General features: G+C 49.7%; 1 protein-coding gene across 1 annotated transcript in view; it reads left to right on the plus strand.

The window, feature by feature from the left end:
• The window catches only part of SMG5 (SMG5 nonsense mediated mRNA decay factor), a 37,313-nt gene that overhangs the window by 12,663 nt on the left and 6,967 nt on the right, over window positions 1-17,683 (plus strand). Inside the window, exons 7-16 of the mRNA XM_033195512.1 lie at window positions 32-110; window positions 4,766-4,891; window positions 4,998-5,066; window positions 5,503-5,711; window positions 6,507-6,644; window positions 6,806-7,405; window positions 9,423-9,598; window positions 11,943-12,018; window positions 12,728-12,903; window positions 14,186-14,344. Coding sequence (XP_033051403.1) covers window positions 32-110; window positions 4,766-4,891; window positions 4,998-5,066; window positions 5,503-5,711; window positions 6,507-6,644; window positions 6,806-7,405; window positions 9,423-9,598; window positions 11,943-12,018; window positions 12,728-12,903; window positions 14,186-14,344 — 1,808 coding nt within the window. The remainder of the gene's footprint in view (window positions 1-31; window positions 111-4,765; window positions 4,892-4,997; window positions 5,067-5,502; window positions 5,712-6,506; window positions 6,645-6,805; window positions 7,406-9,422; window positions 9,599-11,942; window positions 12,019-12,727; window positions 12,904-14,185; window positions 14,345-17,683) is intronic.

Here is a 17,683-nt window from a genome sequence, read left to right on the forward strand (position 1 = left end):
CTTAGACTGCATGAATTCTCTTTCTCCCTAGGAATGCCCTTCAATCAGCTGGGCACCCTGGCAGGCAGCAAGTACTATAATGTGGAAGCCATGTATTGTTACCTGCGGTGGTGAGTATTTGCCAGCTCTTTTTCCAGCCCTGTTTTTGTGTGTGCATATTATTCCAGCTTTGTTTTCCTTCTTCCCTTCCTCCATTCTCTAGCTTGTGGCTGAGATAGGGGAATCCTAAGATTGAAGGGTCCCTCCATCCAGGGGGACTCTGACACAGCCCTGCTGCTTTTCACATAACCGCTGGAGCTGTAGGCACTTGGGCAGCTAAAATAGTTATTTACTATCTTATGCAAAATACAAGATTGCTGTTTTCTTGAAGAAGGAAATAAATTTAATACAGTTGGTAAAATGGTACCAAAGTGGCTTCTGACAAGATCATGAGAATTCTAGAGTGTGTTAATGTGGTAATATACGTGGAGGGACCGGCAGGGTGGGTCACTGCTTCCCTGGGTCTGACTCTTAGCTGTTAGAATAAAAAACATTTTTGGCAGGGCCTGGTAGCTCACACCTGTAATCCTAGCACTATGGGAGGCCGAGGCCGGCGGATCACCTGAGGTTAGGAGTTTGAGACCAGCCTGGCCAACATGGCAAAACCCCATCTCTACTAAAAATACAAAAATTAGCTGGCTGTGGTGGTGAGTGCCTCTAATCCTAGCTACTTGGGAGGCTGAGGCAGGAGAATCACTTGAACCCAGGAGAAAGAGGTTGCAGTGAGCCAAGATCATGCCACTGCACTCCAGCCTGGGCAACAGAGCAAGACTCCATCTCAAAAAAAAAAAAAAAATTTTCAGGGCACCCAAAATTGATTAAGCTTAGGGTATTGAGTCACTGTACAAGTTGCCGTAACCAAGAGCACATGAGACTGAGAGGTAAACCAGGATACTTTACCTGGAATGCTTTTAAGTTATACTGAGAAATAAATTGCTCATTCTCAGAAGAACTTATGTAATAAGCCTGGGCTTCAAGCAAAAGGAGTAGGGTGGTCTTCATAGCTTAAGTGGTCAAGTACTAAAGTATATCCACTCCAAATAGTAAAGTAATCAGATAATAAAGTACAAAATAGTAACACACGAATTGTACCTCATAATTCCATGTGCCACGGTTTCTGGTTCACCTGGCCAAGGTGACCCAGTCCGTGTGTTCAATTTAGGTTGTTGGGGGTCCCTCTCCTTGTCTAGATAAGTGCAGACTGGCTTTCTATACCTGCACCACTACATTCATTCATTCTTAAGTATCATTACTAGGTTTATAACCTGGTGTATCTTTCCCATTTCTTTTTTTTTTTTTTTTTTGAGATGGGGTTTCAACCTTGTTGCCCAGACTGGAGTGCAGTGGCATGATCTCAGCTCACTGCAACCTCTGCCTCCTGGGTTCAAGTGATTCTCCTGCCCCAGCCTCCCGAGTAGCTAGAATTACAGGCATGCGCCACCACAGCTGGCTAATTTTGTATTTTTAGTAGAGACAGGGTTTCTGCATGTTGGTCAGGCTGGTCTCGAACTCCCGACCTCAGGTGAGCCGCCCTCCTTGGCCTCCCAAAGTGTTGGGATTACAGGTGTGAGCCACTGCGCCTGGCTATATTTTTCCCATTCTTTCTTTCTTTTTTTTTTTTTTTTTTGAGACAGAGACTCGCTCTGTCGCCCAAGCTGGAGTGCAGTGGCGCGATCTCCACTCACTGCAAGCTCCACCGCCTCCCGGGTTAATGCCATTTTCCTGCCTCAGCCTCCCTAGAAGCTGGGACTACAGGCACCCGCCACCACGCCCGGCTAATTTTTTTGTATTTTTGGTAGACGGGGTTTCACCGTGTTCGCTAGGTCAGGATCTCCTGACCTCGTGATCCGCCTGCCTCGGCCTCCCAAAGTGCTGGGATTACAGGCGTGAGCCACTGCGCCCGGCCTGTTTTTCCCATTTCCCATTTCTTAAATGCTTCCAGAGAATGATTCCCCTTACTTATCCTGGGTCCCTCCTCACACTCTTAAGCATGATTTAGGGTGGGTCAGTTCCAAAAGAGAGCCAGGCATATCCAAGTTTGGGAGGTGCCCACTAAGGGCATACCTGACTCTGCTAAAACAATTCTCTCTCATGGTTTATGGGTTAGACGTTTGGGCAGGGCTTAGTTGGGCAATCTGCCTTCTCCCAGTGGCATTGTTTAGGGTTAGTCATTGGTATTCAGCTGATCGGAAGGTCTAATATGTCTGGAGAGTTGACTCATTTGGCTCCTCTCCTTCTCTGTGTGGTCTTAGGACCATATGTGGTATCTTCCACAGGGTAGAAGAACTTTTTATGTAGTGGCTCAAGGCTCCAACAGTGAACAATGACTTAAGAGACTTGGAAGCTGTTACTTCAGTAATATTCTCTTGGTCATAGTCCTTCCTCCCGCAGCCCCCTGCAAGATTTAAGGGGAGGAGATATAGACCACACTTCTCAGTGGAAGGAGTGTCAGATAATTTGTGGCTATCTTTAATTCACCACAGATATTGGTTTCTTCTATTTTATACCTCACTTTTTTTTTTTTTTTTTTTTTTTTTTTTTGAGACGGAGTCTTGCAATGTCGCCCAGGATGGGGTGCAGTGGCCAGATCTCAGCTCACTGCAAGCTCCACCCCCCGGGTTTACGCCATTCTCCTGCCTCAGCCTCCCGAGTAGCTGGGACTACAGGCGCCCGCCACCTCGCCCGGCTAGTTTTTCATATTTTTTAGTAGAGACAGGGTTTCACCGTGTTAGCCAGGATGGTCTCGATCTCCTGACCTCGTGATCCGCCCATCTCGGCCTCCCAAAGTGCTGGGATTACAGGCTTGAGCCACCGCGTCCGGCCTATACCTCACTTTTTATAATTAAAAACATGTTTTTAGGAAACAAGACACAAAATGTCATGAGTGTTAAGGTCATTGGGGTTTTTTTTTTTTCTTTTTTTTTTTTTTGAGACAGTCTTGCCCTGTCACCTAGGCTGGTGTGCAATGGTGCAATCTCAGCTCACTGCAGTCTCCACCTCCTGGGTTCAGGTGATTCTCCTGCCTCAGGCTTCTGAGTAGTTGGGATTACAGGTGCATGCCACCATGCCCGGCTAATTTTTTTTTTTTTTGAGACCGAGTCTTGCACTGTCGCCCAGGCTGGAGTGCAGTATTGCGATCTCAGCTCACTGCAAGCTCCACCTCCTGGGTTCATGTCATTCTCCTGCCTTAGCCTCCCAAGTAGCAGGGACTACAGGTACCCACCAACACGCCTGGGTAATTTTTTGTATTTTTAGTAGAGACGGGGTCTCACCGTGTTAGCTACGATGGTCTTGACCTCCTGACTTCATGATCCACCTGTCTCGGCCTCCCAAAGTGCTGGGATTACAGGCGTGAGCCACTGTGCCTGGCTGTGTGTGTGTGTGTGTGTGTTTTTTAAGTAAGACTGGGTTGAGGGCTGGGTATAGTGTCTCACACTCGTAATCCCAGGACTTTTGGAGGTTGAGGGTCACTTGAGTCCTGGAGTTTAAGGCCAAGCCTGGTCAACATAGTGAGACCCCATCTCTACAAAAGAAAAGTTAAAAAATTAGGTGGGGCTGGGCTCGGTGGCTTATGCCTATAATCCCAGCACTTTGGGAGGTTGAGGCAGGTGAATCACCTGAGGTCAGGAGTTTGAGACCAGCCTGGCCAACATGGTGAAACTCCATCTCTACTGAAAATACAAAAATGAGCCAGGCGTGGTGGCAGGCACCTGTAATCCCAGCTACTTGGGAGACTCAGGCACAAGAATTGCTTGAACCCGGGAGGCAGAGGTTGTAGTAAGCCGAGATCGTGCCACTGCACTCCAGCCTGGGTGATAGAGTGAGACTCAGTTTCAAAAAATAGAAAGACGATTGGATTGGGGACTTTCCTCTACCACGTACTAACTGTGTGACCTTGGTCAGTGTGCTTGTTCTCTCACAGGCTCCTTGTCCTCATTTGTGAATGTGGACAATATTAGAGTACATTGCCTGACACAGTGGGTGCTCAGTACATGTTTGTGTTTGCATGTTGGGAGGATTAACTGAAATAGTACATGTAAATATCCTTGCAGATAGTAAATGCTTGTTAAATGCTATCCATTATAAAGTATTCTATGCTTAAAAATAGATGAAGGAGGCCGGGCGCGGTGGCTCAAGCCTGTAATCCCAGCACTTTGGGAGGCCGAGATGGGCGGATCACGAGGTCAGGAGATCGAGACCATCCTGCCTAACACGGTGAAACCCCATCTCTACTAAAAATACAAAAACGAGCCAGGCGAGGTGGCGGGCGCCTGTAGTCCCAGCTACTCAGGAGGCTGAGGCAGGAGAATGGCACAAACCCGGGAGGCGGAGCTTGCAGTGAGCTGAGATCTGGCCACTGCACTCCAGTCCGGGCGACAGAGCGAGACTCCGCCTCAAAAAAAAAAAAAAAAAAAAAAAAAAAAATAGATGAAGGATAGTGTATTTCAGGGATGGTCATAACTAAGTTTGTAACAGGGTGCGATTGATATTCTCCTTTCTAGATACAAAGGAGAATAAGACATCCTTTTTTTCTCTGACTAATCTAGAAGTTATGTGTGTGTGTGTGATCAGGAAAGCCAGCTCTTGAGCCTTTTACCCTGAGTATGTACATGGAAGCTGAGGCTGGGAGCAGCCTGTATTTACTAGTAACATTGTTTCCTAAAGCCCCAGCAGAGTAACATATCCTCCCCCGGCCAAGACTCAATAGCTCACCTCTCTCCTACAGCATCCAGTCAGAAGTGTCCTTTGAGGGGGCCTATGGGAACCTCAAGCGGCTGTATGATAAGGCAGCCAAAATGTACCACCAACTGAAGAAGTGTGAGACTCGGAAACTATCTCCCGGCAAAAAGCGGTGAGTGGGGCCTGTGAGGTGGAGGGGGTTTTTCTGCAGTTGGTGCAGTAGGACCATAGGAACTGTGGGGCCATTCAGCATTTACTTTGGGCTCCTCTCATTTCAGATGTAAAGACATTAAAAGGTTGCTAGTGAACTTTATGTATCTGCAAAGCCTCCTACAGCCCAAAAGCAGGTGAGTGGAAGACGGCATGAACCCAAACTGTCCTGTGAGCCCCAGCCATGATGCTTTACAGAAGGAGCCTTGAAAAGGGTGGACTGTCAAGTTCTGGCCTCATTTGGAACATCCGTAGCCAATTTGTCTTTTCTTGGCATTCCTCACTGTTTCTCCCAAGAGTCCTGTGCCCATCCTTCTCCCAGCAGCTCTCCCTCTGGCACAGAATAGGTGCCTAGAAGATGCTGAAGAGGGAATGGCTGAATGGGAAGCCTAGTCACATCCCTTCCCCTGTTTTAGTTGCTGTGGAGATCAATCCAGCACTGCGCTTCCCTGCTGTGCTCTCAGGTCTCCCCTGCAGCATCCCATAGTCCTTTCTCTGAATCTTGTATTCCCTGCTCTTCTCCTTCCCCAGCCCCCACCACTGACCTCCCCTGTTACTCCTGCCCCTCTGTAGCTCCATGGACTCAGAGCTGACCTCACTTTGCCAGTCAGTCCTGGAGGACTTCAACCTCTGCCTCTTCTACCTGCCCTCCTCACCCAACCTCAGCCTGGCCAGTGAGGAAGAGGAGGATTATGAGAGTGGATATGCTTTCCTCCCGGACCTTCTTATCTTTCAAATGGTCATCATCTGCCTTATGTGTGTGCACAGCTTGGAGAGAGCAGGTAACCCTCCCTATGTTCCTCTTTTCTCTTCCACTGGGTTCAGGGATCCTCACTCGCCTTTTCTGCAGCTCCTCATGCATAAAGTTCCTTCCACAAGCAGCCTCTTTACTCCTGTGTCACTGCTTGGCTGTGGGCGAGTAAGGGCCAAGGGATCCTAACCTAAAGGAGCTCCTGGTAATTGAATACAAGCAACAGCACATTTCCTTCCCCCTTCTCCTTACCGCCTCCCATAAATATGCACACCCTTGGCCAGGGCCTATGCAGAGACGAGGGTCAGGATACTTAGTGATGATCCAGACAGAATTTCAGACCTTGCTCTTAGAGGCATTTAGGCAATTCTGGAAGCCTTTCTGGCAGACGTGTATGCAGAGCAAGATTGGGAGGTAAGGAGGGATAGGGCTGGATGTGAAAGTTCTTGAGGTATGGGGAGGAACCTCAAAGCCAGGAAGGATGAGATGGGACAAAAGGATATGCTCATCTGAAGGAGCACAAGGTGAGATGTTACATTCTAGATTATGGAAAGAATAATAGGACACGTACAGTGCCTCACGCCTGTAATCCCAGCACTTTGGGAGACGAAGGCGGGCAGATTGCTTGAGCCCAGGAGTTCAAGACTCAGCCTGGACAACATAGTGAGACCCTCGTCTCTAAAAAGTTTAAAAAAAAAAAAAAGAATCTTTGATGAGTAGTTGGATCCTTGGAAGAGTTGAAAACAGATGAGATGTAGTTGGAATTAATGGTGCCTACTCCCCATCAGGGCCCGAGGCCCTTAATGCCTGGCTTTCCTAACTTCAGGATCTAAGCAGTACAGTGCAGCCATTGCCTTCACCCTGGCGCTCTTCTCCCACCTTGTCAATCATGTCAACATACGGCTGCAAGCTGAGCTGGAAGAGGGCGAGAATCCTGTCCCGGCATTCCAGAGTGATGGCACAGGTGGGAGAATGGGGGAGGTCATCACTATGGAAAGATTGGAGTGGAGCATGGGGATGAAGGAAAGGAACACAGACTTGGGGGGAAGTGGTGTTGGAGAGCACATTCCAGCATCCAGGCTCCACCTGTTCCTCGGGCTCCACCTGACCTTCCTCTTTCCACAGATGAGCCAGAGTCCAAGGAACCTCTGGAGAAAGAGGAGGAGCCAGATCCTGAGCCTCCTCCTATAGTACCCCAAGTGGGTGAGGGCAGAAAGAGCCGTAAGTTCTCCCGCCTCTCCTGCCTCCGCCGTCGCCGCCACCCACCCAAAGCTGGTGATGACAGTGACCTGAGTGAAGGCTTTGAATCGGACTCAAGCCATGACTCAGCCCGGGCCAGTGAGGGATCAGACAGTGGCTCTGACAAGAGTCTTGAAGGTGGGGGAACGGCCTTTGATGCTGAAACAGACTCGGAGATGAATAGCCAGGAGTCCCGATCAGACTTGGAAGATATGGAGGAAGAGGAGGGGACACGGTCACCAACCCTGGAGCCCCCTCAGGGCAGATCAGAGGCTCCCGATTCCCTCAATGGCCCACTGGGCCCCAGTGAGGCTAGCATTGCCAGCAATCTACAAGCCATGTCCACCCAGATGTTCCAGACTAAGCGCTGCTTCCGACTGGCCCCCACCTTTAGCAACCTGCTCCTCCAGCCCACCACCGACCCTCATACCTCGGCCAGCCACAGGCCTTGTGTCAATGGGGATGTAGACAAGCCTTCAGAGCCAGGTATTTGGACCACTTCGTCATCCTGTTCTGGTTCGCACCTCCATGCCACAGACACTCACCAGAGAGGCCACTTTCCTCTGTATGTGAATGACCTTTCATCTCTGCCCTTACCTTTGGCCCTCTGCCTATGGTGTAGCCCATGAGTTTTTTCCTGAGGATCCGCTCTCCTGTTCACTTCCTCATTCCCAGCTCCCAACCCATTTGTTGGTTTTAATTCTGTTTACTTCACCCTGCCCTGTGGGTTTGGGGCTTTCCTCCCTGCACAATTGCAGCTGCAGCTTCCTTCCCCGGTGCCATCTGTTACTCATCAGGGCAGGTGCATTAGAGTGAGACTTCTCTCTTGAGGATCTTCCCTGCAAAGAGAGTACCCATTTAGTAGCAGCAACTCTTTGTTAAGGCTACCCTGCGTTGTTCTAGGGTGTTGTTTTATTTAACCTTCATAGCAGTCCTGTGGTAGAAGAGTTGTCATCCCTACTCTAGGCTGTCTTTTACTTCCAAAGTTTTTTTATTGTTTTTTTTTTTTTTAAAGACAGGGTCTTACCCTATCGCTGAGACTGGAGTGCAGTGGCGCAATGTTGGCTCACCGCAACCACTGCCTCCCAGGCTCAAGCGATTCTCCTGCCTCAGCCATCTGAGTAGTTGGGATGACAGGCATGAGCCATCACGCCTGGCTAATTTGTGTGTTTGTAATATATATATATATATATAATATATATAATATATAATATATATTATATATAATATATATATAATATATATATATTATATATAATATAATATATATATATATATATATATATATAATATATATATATATATATATATATATAATATATATATAATATATATATATATATTTGGAGACAGAGTCTCACTCTGTTGCCCAGGCTGGAGTGCAGCGGCACGATCTCGGCTTACTGCAGCCTCCACCTCCTAGGTTCAAGCGATTCTTCTGCCTCAGCCTCCCAAGTAGCTGGGACTACAGGCGCGTGCCACCATGCCCGGCTAATCTTTGTATTTTTAGTAGAGACGGGGTTTCGCCATGTTGGCCAGGCTGGTCTCAAACTCCTGACCTTAGGTGATCTGCCTGCCTCGGCCTCCCAGAGTGCTGGGATTACAGGTGTGAGCCGCTATGCCCAGCCCCTCCAAACTTTTATACATAGTGTTCTGTCTGTCTGGCACATGCTTTTCCTCCCTTGCTCCCAGTCTGTCACTTAGCTAATTCTTACTTGCCCCGCTAGATTTTAGCTTAAAAGTCATTTATTTGGTCTGGGACTCCTTCAAGGGTATGTTAGATTTGCTTCCTGTGGCCACCTGGACCTCTGCAGCCTCCAGTCCTTTCCCACTCTGGTGAGGTTGCCTGTTGGTTTGTCTGTCTCCCCATTTAGAGTCCAAACTGTTTGAGGGCAGGACAGAATATATCTTACTTATTGCTGTATCCCCAGTAACTAACACAGTGCCTGGCACATGAGTGGGACTTAAGAACTATCAAATGACTGAGCGAATGACAGAAATGAGGAAGCTGATGCTCAGAGATGTGAAGGGACCTGCCCAGTGTTCTCACTTGCAAAGTAGAAGAGCTAGGAATTGAAAGTAACTCTTTTAAAACCATACCCCTTGCTTTTCTCCCTCCCTTGTAGCTCCCTTCTAATTGTCTGCCCTGCCTTCCAGCACAGAGTAGGCACTTTATAAATCCTGGTTGAATGAATAGCTGTAGATCACCATCACAAATTACTTGAGTCTGTAAGAATCGTATTTAAAAGGCACCATACTTAAAAAGCAACCTTGGTAAAATGAATTGGAGGAGATTAAAAAACAAGAGTTAGTGGGCCTGGAAAAATTGAATAAGGAGCTGTAAGTGATTCAGCCTGTAAGTGATTCCCCAGATTTTTCATATCCGAATTCCTTGGAAGGGCCCAGGCCAGGTGGAAGCATGCTCCCTGCACAGAGCTAAGGCCTGCTGCCAAATGTCTCTTGTTTATCCCAGTTTTTTCTCTTCCATTCACACACTCCCCAGCCTCTGAGGAGGGCTCTGAGTCGGAGGGGAGTGAGTCCAGTGGACGCTCCTGTCGGAATGAGCGCAGCATCCAGGAGAAGCTTCAGGTCCTGATGGCTGAAGGCCTGCTTCCTGCTGTGAAAGTCTTCCTGGACTGGCTTCGGACCAATCCTGACCTCATCATCGTGTGTGCACAGGTGTGTCAGTCCACTCCATTGACCCTGTCAGGTCCCAGGGTCTTGGAGGAGGGGATGAGCCAGGATGGGGCCTGAGGATCCCCCCAGATGGCCAAGGCAAGAATTATTGCCAAGCAATTAAGCACCTATCTGTACTGGGCCCTTATGCTCTGACAGGGAAGGATTAGGCATGGTCTTGGCCCTCACAAAGCCTGTGGCCGGGGAACAATGAGTGAGCTGCTTATTTTGCTTTGTATTCCCAAAGCTGGGCATAATGTCGGCCATTATAAGTAATGCTGGTAGAAGTACGTGTTCAAGGACCAAACTTGATAAATACCAAAGAATCCAGAGAAGGGAGAGAGCACTGAGTTAGAGGATAGTGACAGAAGAGATGGCAACTTCTGACAAGAGTTGTGAAGATGTACTAGGCAGGGGAAACAGCTTAAGGAGAATCACACAACAGGACCGAGCTCTTGTCAAGCCAGCTGCCATGGAGGCTGAGTGGGGCCATGGTAGCTTTCCCTTCCTTCTCAGGTTCAGAGTGTCAGCCTTGAACTTCTAATTCCCAGAGGCATTTGTTCAATGTTTTCTTCTAGGGGCATTCCTGCCCTGCTGTGGAAGACTCTCTTCCCTGTGGGTCGCCCCAGTCCCTAGATGAGAGGGTTTGGGTCAGGGCCAGGTGCACCCTTGGGTCTGTGCTTATGTCTGATGACAGTTAGTCATTAGTCACTGAGGGAAGTGTGGTGAAGATGGAGATGCTGAGTCACATCCCCAGAGAGGTGTTCCAGTATGGGCACATGGCAGGGCTGGAAGGATAGGTTACTGCTAGACGTAGAGAAGCAACGTCCTTTAACACCCTGGCTTTTCCTACTACCAAGATCCAGAAAGTCCTTGTGGTTTTGCTGCTTTCTCCTTTTTTTTTTTTTTTTTTTTTTTTTGAGATGGAGTCTCACTCTGTCAACCAGGCTGGAGTGCAGTAGAGTGATGTCGGCTCACTGCAAGCTCCGCCTCCCGGGTTCACATCATTCTCCTGCCTCAGCCTCCTGAGTAGCTGGGACTACAGGCGTCACCACGCCTGGCTAATTTCTTGTATTTTTAGTAGAGATGGGGTTTCACTGTGTTAGCCAGGATGGTCTTGATCTCCCGACCGACCTCGTGATCTGCCTACCTCAGCCTCCCAAAATGCTGGGATTACAGGCGTGAGCCACCGCACCTGCCCTGCTTTCTCCTTTCGTGAAGTATTCAGCTGGTGAAAAAGCTCAGCCAGGCTGGTCTCAAACTCTTGACCTCAAATGATCTGCCTGCCTCAACCTCCCAAAGTGCTGGGATTACAGGCATGAGCCACTGTGCCCAGTCCGAATGTGGCTTGTTTTGTTTTGTTTTGTTTTGAAACAAAGTTTTACTCTGTTGCCCAGGCTGGAGTGCAGTGGCGTACCTCAGCTCCCACTGCAGCCTCAACCTGGGCTCAAGTGATTCTCCTAACTCAGCCTCCCCAGTAGCTGGTACTACAAGCACATGCCACCATGCCTGGCTAATTTTTTTTTTTTTTTTTCAAGAAGGAGTTTCGTTCTCGTTGCCCAGGCTGGAGTGCAATGGCACAGTCTCAGCTCACTGCAGCCTCCGCCTCCTGGGTTCAAGCAATTCTTCTGCCTCAGCCTCCCATGTAGCTGGGATTATAGGCACTTGCCACCATGCCCGGCTAAATTTTTTTGTGTTTTTAGTAGAGATGGAGTGTCATCATGTTGGCCAAGCTGGTCTCCAACTCCTGACCTCAGGTGATCTGCCTACCTTGGCCTTCCAAAGTGCTGGGATTACAGGCATGAACCACCATGTCCAGCCAGCCCAGCTAATTTTTGTATTTTTTTTTTAGAGACAAGGTTTTTGCCTTGTTGCCCAGGCTTTTTTTTGTTAGTTTTTATTTTTTTTATTTTATTTTATTTTTTTTTTTGAGACGGAGTCTGGCTCTGTCTCCCAGGTTGGAGTGCAGTGGCCTGATCTCAGCTCACTGCAAGCTCCGCCTCCCGGGTTTACGCCATTCTCCTGCCTCAGCCTCCGGAGTAGCTGGGACTACAGGCGCCCGCCACCTCGCCCGGCTAGTTTTTTGTATTTTTAGTAGAGATGGGGTTTCACCGTGTTAGCCAGGATGGTCTCGATCTCCTGACCTTGTGATCCGCCCGTCTCGGCCTCCCAAAGTGCTGGGATTACAGGCTTGAGCCACCGTGCCCGGCCTTTTTGTTAGTTTTTAAATCAAACCCCCATAGGCCTCTGAACATAGGCCAGATCCTCCATGGTGGTACTTTCCTTGCTCACTGCTGTTCTCCACCACTATCTCTGGCTGAAGGCCTCCTCTCCCTTCTCTCCCCAGAGCTCTCAAAGTCTGTGGAACCGCCTGTCTGTGTTGCTGAATCTGTTGCCTGCTGCTGGCGAACTCCAGGAGTCTGGTGAGTAGGTTCCTGGCACTACCCTCCTTTCTTTTCTCTCTCAATGGCCCTACTAAGCCCATCCCGCCTCCCCATAACCCAGCCATTGGGGTAAGGAGGTTAATGGGATTCACTGCCAGCCTCCCTAACACACAACAGTCATTGTGTGGTCTAGGCCTCTCCAGTTTCCCACCCCAACACTGCTGTACTGTGGGCAGGTGACTTGGTCAGCAAGGGAGTGTGCTCCCTGGGGAAGGTAAGGGCAGAGTGAGAGGGCCCTGGGAGCCAGACCTAGCTGCTGCTGTTGCATTGATGCCTGTGGTCATTGAGAATTGACTTTGATCTACCAAGTTTGTTTGTCTGGCTCATCTCCTCCTACCACCTTCCAGCTGGAAAACTCCACCTGCTTCTACCCCTTAAGACTTGCCAAGGGCTATTCATTCATCCTGAGCCCCTCCTCTCATTTCCATCCCAATGTAATTGTCCCTTCTGTCAGGAAGCCTTCCTAACCTGAGCCATCCTTGTTCTTCCTGAGCCCCTCTGCTCTGCCTGACTGGCTCTTATGTGTCCATCTCTCTTTCCTTCACTCCCTCCATCTCTCCCCATTGTCCCAGGATATGTCCTGTTTCATCGTCTCATCAGCCTGATAATTCCCAAAGGGAAGGGCTGTGTCTCTCTGACTGGAAGTTCCCACAGAACAGATGGTCTTACGTGTCCTTCTTCTGCCCAGGCCTGGCCTTGTGTCCTGAGGTCCAAGATCTTCTTGAAGGTTGTGAACTGCCTGACCTCCCCTCTAGCCTTCTGCTCCCGGAGGACATGGCTCTTCGTAACCTGCCCCCGCTCCGAGCTGCCCACAGACGCTTTAACTTTGACACGGATCGGCCCCTGCTCAGCACCTTAGAGGAGGTAAGGATAGCATTTCTTATGCCACAGCTGTTTGTCAGTCACACACAGCGGCAAACAGGGGTTCAGGTCTGGGGAGGGAGGGGGCAGGATGCCCTCTTCCACCCAGACAGGGACAGTGTCCTTGGGGCTACAGGCTATGCTTCCTCTTCATTCAGTGAGCCATTTTAGCTTTTTTCCTGCCTTGGCAGGATGTCCTTCTAAAGGTCTGCCATTCTTAGTTTCTACTATTGTAGAACAACCACCCCCCTCCTTTCTCTGCCTTCTGTAAAGGGCAGAACAAATAGTTACTAGGGCTTTGAAATCTTTATCAGTCTCTTTTCTAACTCTGGGCCCAGCCTGCTCTGAGCTGAACATCAAACAATCATAGGAAGTTAGAACTGGGAGGGAATGTGCTGCCCCCTTAGTCCAGCAACTTTCACCCTTAAAGCTCCATCACCACATGGGCCATTTGGGGGCAGCAGAGGGAAGCCAAGCAGACAGGCCACCCGGTCCTGACATACATGAACCACCTGGCTGCCTCCTCTCCAGCCAGAGCTGCTTGGCTCTGGTTTATATTTTAGAGTTCTACATAAGATTTTTATTTGAGAGGGAAGAAGGATTTTACTGACCACAAAAATAAGTTGGGGCCAGGTGCAATGGCTCACCTCTGTAATCTCAGCACTTTGAGGGGCCAAGGCAGGTGGATCCCTTGAGCTCAGGAGTTTAAGAACAGCCTGGGCAATATGGCAGGACCTCATTTCTGTCAAAAAATACGAAAATTAGCTGGGCATGGTGGTGCACGCCTGTAGTCCCAGCTACTGGGGGGCCGAGGCAGGAGGATGGCTTGAGTCCAGGAGGTAGAGGCTGCAGTGAGCTGTAATCACACCACTGCACTCCAGACTGGGTGACAAAGCGAGATTCTGTCTCAAAAAAATTGGAAAATGTGATCTAGTTTGGTCCCCTGGAGCATGTGAGAAGCATTAGGAGAGAGATGGCATTAGAACCCAGGTCTCCTCACTTCCAGCCCAGTGCCCTTTGCTCTTGTTTCTTAGCCCAAGTCCTGGTTCTCTGGTTCTCCTAGGAGTTTCCTTGCTGTACCTACTTGTTTTCTGGCAGTTAGAGGCTCTGGGCCTTAGTGTTTCTCCTTTCCACCCCATAGACAGCAAGTCTTCCCCTAGAGCCCTCGTTGCTGAGGTGGCTGGGCCAGCAGGGAGGTGGGAGGGAGGAAGTGGGGGGTCCTGGAGGGCAGGGTGGGTCTAGAGGGCCCTGCTCAGCGGCGCTGGGCTCCTGTATCTCCCCACAGTCAGTGGTGCGCATCTGCTGCATCCGCAGCTTTGGTCATTTCATCGCCCGCCTGCAAGGCAGCATCCTGCAGTTCAACCCAGAGGTTGGCATCTTCGTCAGCATTGCCCAGTCTGAGCAGGAGAGCCTGCTGCAGCAGGCCCAGGCACAGTTCCGAATGGTGAGTCAGGCCTTCCCCTCCCTGTCAGCTACGCTCCCATTGGGCTTACTGAGAAACCAGGGCAAGAGGCTCAGACCCACTGGTGGTCTCCATCTGAAGGACATTAGTAACATGCCTAGGAAGAGGGGAGGGAAGGCTTGGGAGGGAGGCCTGGGAGGAACTAAGGGATGGGACTGATAGACAGGGACTGAGAGGGGGCTTTTTTTTTGAGATGGAGTCTCGCTCTGTCGCCAGGCTGGAGTGCAGTGGCGTGATCTCAGCTCACTGCAACCTCCGGGTCCCAGGTTCAAGCGATTCTCCTACCTCAGCCTCCCAAGTAGCTGGGACTACAGGCATGTGCCACCACGCCCAGCTAATTTTTGTAGTTTTAGTAGAGACAGAGTTTCACCATGTTGACCAGGATGGTCTTGATCTCTTGACCTTGTGATCTGCCTGCCTTGGCCTCCCAAAGTACTGGGATTACAGGTGTGAGCCACCATGCCTGGTCTGAGAGGGGCTTTGAGCAGAGGCTGCCTAGCTCAAGACCTGTACCCAGACTGACCTGGGGTTGAGGCCATCTCTGTCACCTCTTAGTCTATGAATTGATCAAGTCACTTAACCTCACCAAGCCAGTTTCCTTGTCAGTTATGTGGGAACAAATAGAATCCACTTTATGGAGTTTTTTGAAGATGGAATAATAGTGGATATGAGGTGCCTTGCACATTGTCTTATAGAGCATGTGTGTGCTTAGCAAATGTTCCCTCTATTCCCTTTCATTCAAGAGGGATAAAGACTGAGGAACAGAAGGGAGTGGAGGGCTCCTGGTATAAGGGGCCATGAAGGAACCTTCCCATCCCAGACATGGTCCCATCCCACAGGGGCCCCAAAGGATGGAAAGTGGCCTGTGTTACCTCTTTTCCATCCAGAAATTCATTCCACGAATATTTATCGAGAACCCACTTTGTGCTAGACATGACAGTATTCTAGGCACTGGGGTTACAGCAGTGAACAAGACCGTCCTTTCTCCTGTGGGCAACAATCTGGTTTTCACAGTGGGGCCTGCACAGCTCTGGGCATGTTTCCCAACACACCACCCTGAGCTAAGTGGCACCAGTACATTTGGGGTGTTAGTGTGTGGCACAGGAAGTATGATGTGTCTCAGCAACCCCTCAGGGTTTCTTCTTCATCTCAAGCCAATCCCCTCCTCCACATTCTTCCTTTCCACCCATCCCAGGGCCAGCAGCTTCCCCACCCTGTCTGAGTGCCATTTCTTGTGGGCATTCTGCTTGGCTGGAAAGGGGCAAAAGCTCCCCAGAAACTCCCTTCCTTACTGTCTTATAAACAAGCACATTTTGTTAAAAACAAACCTTTTGTGTTAAGGCTTTTATTGCTAGTCCATAGGGGAAGACATGGGGTGGCGGGGGTGGGGGGGTTACAAAAATAATTATGGGGAAGTTAGACGGCTTCAAAAAATGTTAGTTTTTGCAGGCATTTCCTCTAGCCTAAAGCTCCTGCAGACACTCCTCCTGTGGGGGCAGGGAGTACCTGCAAGCCCTTCTCATGTGGTGCTAGACTCCACAGGCCAAGCTAGACACAGGCCATGTTGCTTGCTGGGGCCGCCTCCTCCTCTGCTTGAGTCACAGGGTTTTACCCCAAAGGGCTTATCCCCAGTCAGAGGAGTGTTGTCGTCACGTTTATCATGAGCTTTTCTCTGTGCACAGCCTGGTTTGCATGTGACATCTCATTTAACCCTTGCAGCAGCCCAGTGAGGTAGGTGCTGCCATTCTCCATCTGTAGGCTGGGCGCTGTGACTCACGCCTATAATCCCAGCACTTTGGGAGGCCAAGGTGGGTGGATCACTTGAGGTCAGGAGTTGAAGACCAGCCTGGCCAACATGGTGAAACCTCGTCTCTACTAAAAATACAAAAAATAGCTGGGCATGGTGGCGGGTGCCTGTAGTCCCAGCTACTCAGGAGGCTGAGGCAGAAGAATCACCTGAACCTGGGAGACAGAGGTTGCAGTGAGTTAAGATCGTGCCACTGCACTCCAGCTTGGGCGACAGAGCAAGACTCCATCTCAAAAAAAGAAAGAAAAGAAAATGTAGAAAGACAAAGGAACATTCCCAAGATCAGAAAGTAGTCAGTGGTAGAGCCAGGGCTCTGGAGTTGGACACACTGTGGAGTTCTTATCCTGGCTCTTTCTGCTGCTTTAGGGACTTAGCTTCTCTGTAGGCCAAGTGGGCATTAGGAGTTGCGGGGGCTGTAGTACCTGCTGATGGGACCTCTGAAGGTAGGCTTTCCCTCTGAGGAACACATAGGCCCACATCTGTTTGAAATGCTGGGTTGGTGATGTCAGTCTCAGATTAGCACAGCTCCCTCTTCTTGGGTCCAGGCTGATCCCACTCACCTGCACTAGTTCTCTGGGGGGACTTTTACACAACTGCCCCCATCCCCTTCTCTTGAATAAGGGGTTTCACAATTACCATTTTAGTCTAAAGCAACTCATGGGCTTGAGTTCTGCAGTGGGAAGAGGGAAAGTTTGTGGTGCCTCCCTTGCTTACCAGTTTGCCCACAGGGCCTGTGAGAAAATGACTCTCCCAGGAGGTTGAGGCTGCAGTGAGCCAAGATCTTGCCGCAGCCCTCCAACCTGGGTGACAGTGAGACCCTGCCTCAAAAAAAAAAAAAGAGAGAGAGAGCAAGAGAACATGGCTCTCACCTGGCTCTGGCCTTCTGCTTCCATTCGTATACATTGTTTCTCAAGGGGACACTCTTGGCACTTTGAGCAGGACAGTTCTTTGTTGTGCAGGACTCTGCAGGGGGTTGAGAGTGGAGCTACTACAGCCCCCACAAATCCTAGTGCCCACTTGGCCTACAGAGAAGCTAAGTCTCTAAAGCAGCAGAAAGAGCCAGGATAAGAACTCCACAGTGTGACCGGGCGCGGTGGCTCAAGCCTGTAATCCCAACACTTTGGGAGGCCGAGACGGGTGGATCACGAGGTCAGGAGATCGAGACCATCCTGGTCTACACGGTGAAACCCCGTCTCTACTAAAAAAAAAATACAAAAAACTAGCCGGGCGACGAGGCGGGCGCCTGTAGTCCCAGCTACTCGGGAGGCTGAGGCAGGAGAATGGCGGGAACCCAGGAGGCGGAGCTTGCAGTGAGCCGAGATCGTGCCACTGCACTCCAGCCTGGGCGACAGAGCTAGACTCCGTCTCAAAAAAAAAAAAAAAAAAAAGAACTCCACAGTGTGTCCAACTCCAGAGCCCTGGCTCTACCATTGACTATACTTTCCATTCTTGGGAGTGTTCCTTTGTCTTTCTACATTTTATTTTATTTTCTTCTTTTTTTTTTTTGAGATGGA

The sequence above is a fragment of the Trachypithecus francoisi genome, unplaced genomic scaffold (assembly GCF_009764315.1).
Source record: "Trachypithecus francoisi isolate TF-2019V2 unplaced genomic scaffold, Tfra_2.0 Lachesis_group5, whole genome shotgun sequence".
Classification (NCBI taxonomy): Eukaryota; Metazoa; Chordata; class Mammalia; order Primates; family Cercopithecidae; genus Trachypithecus; species Trachypithecus francoisi.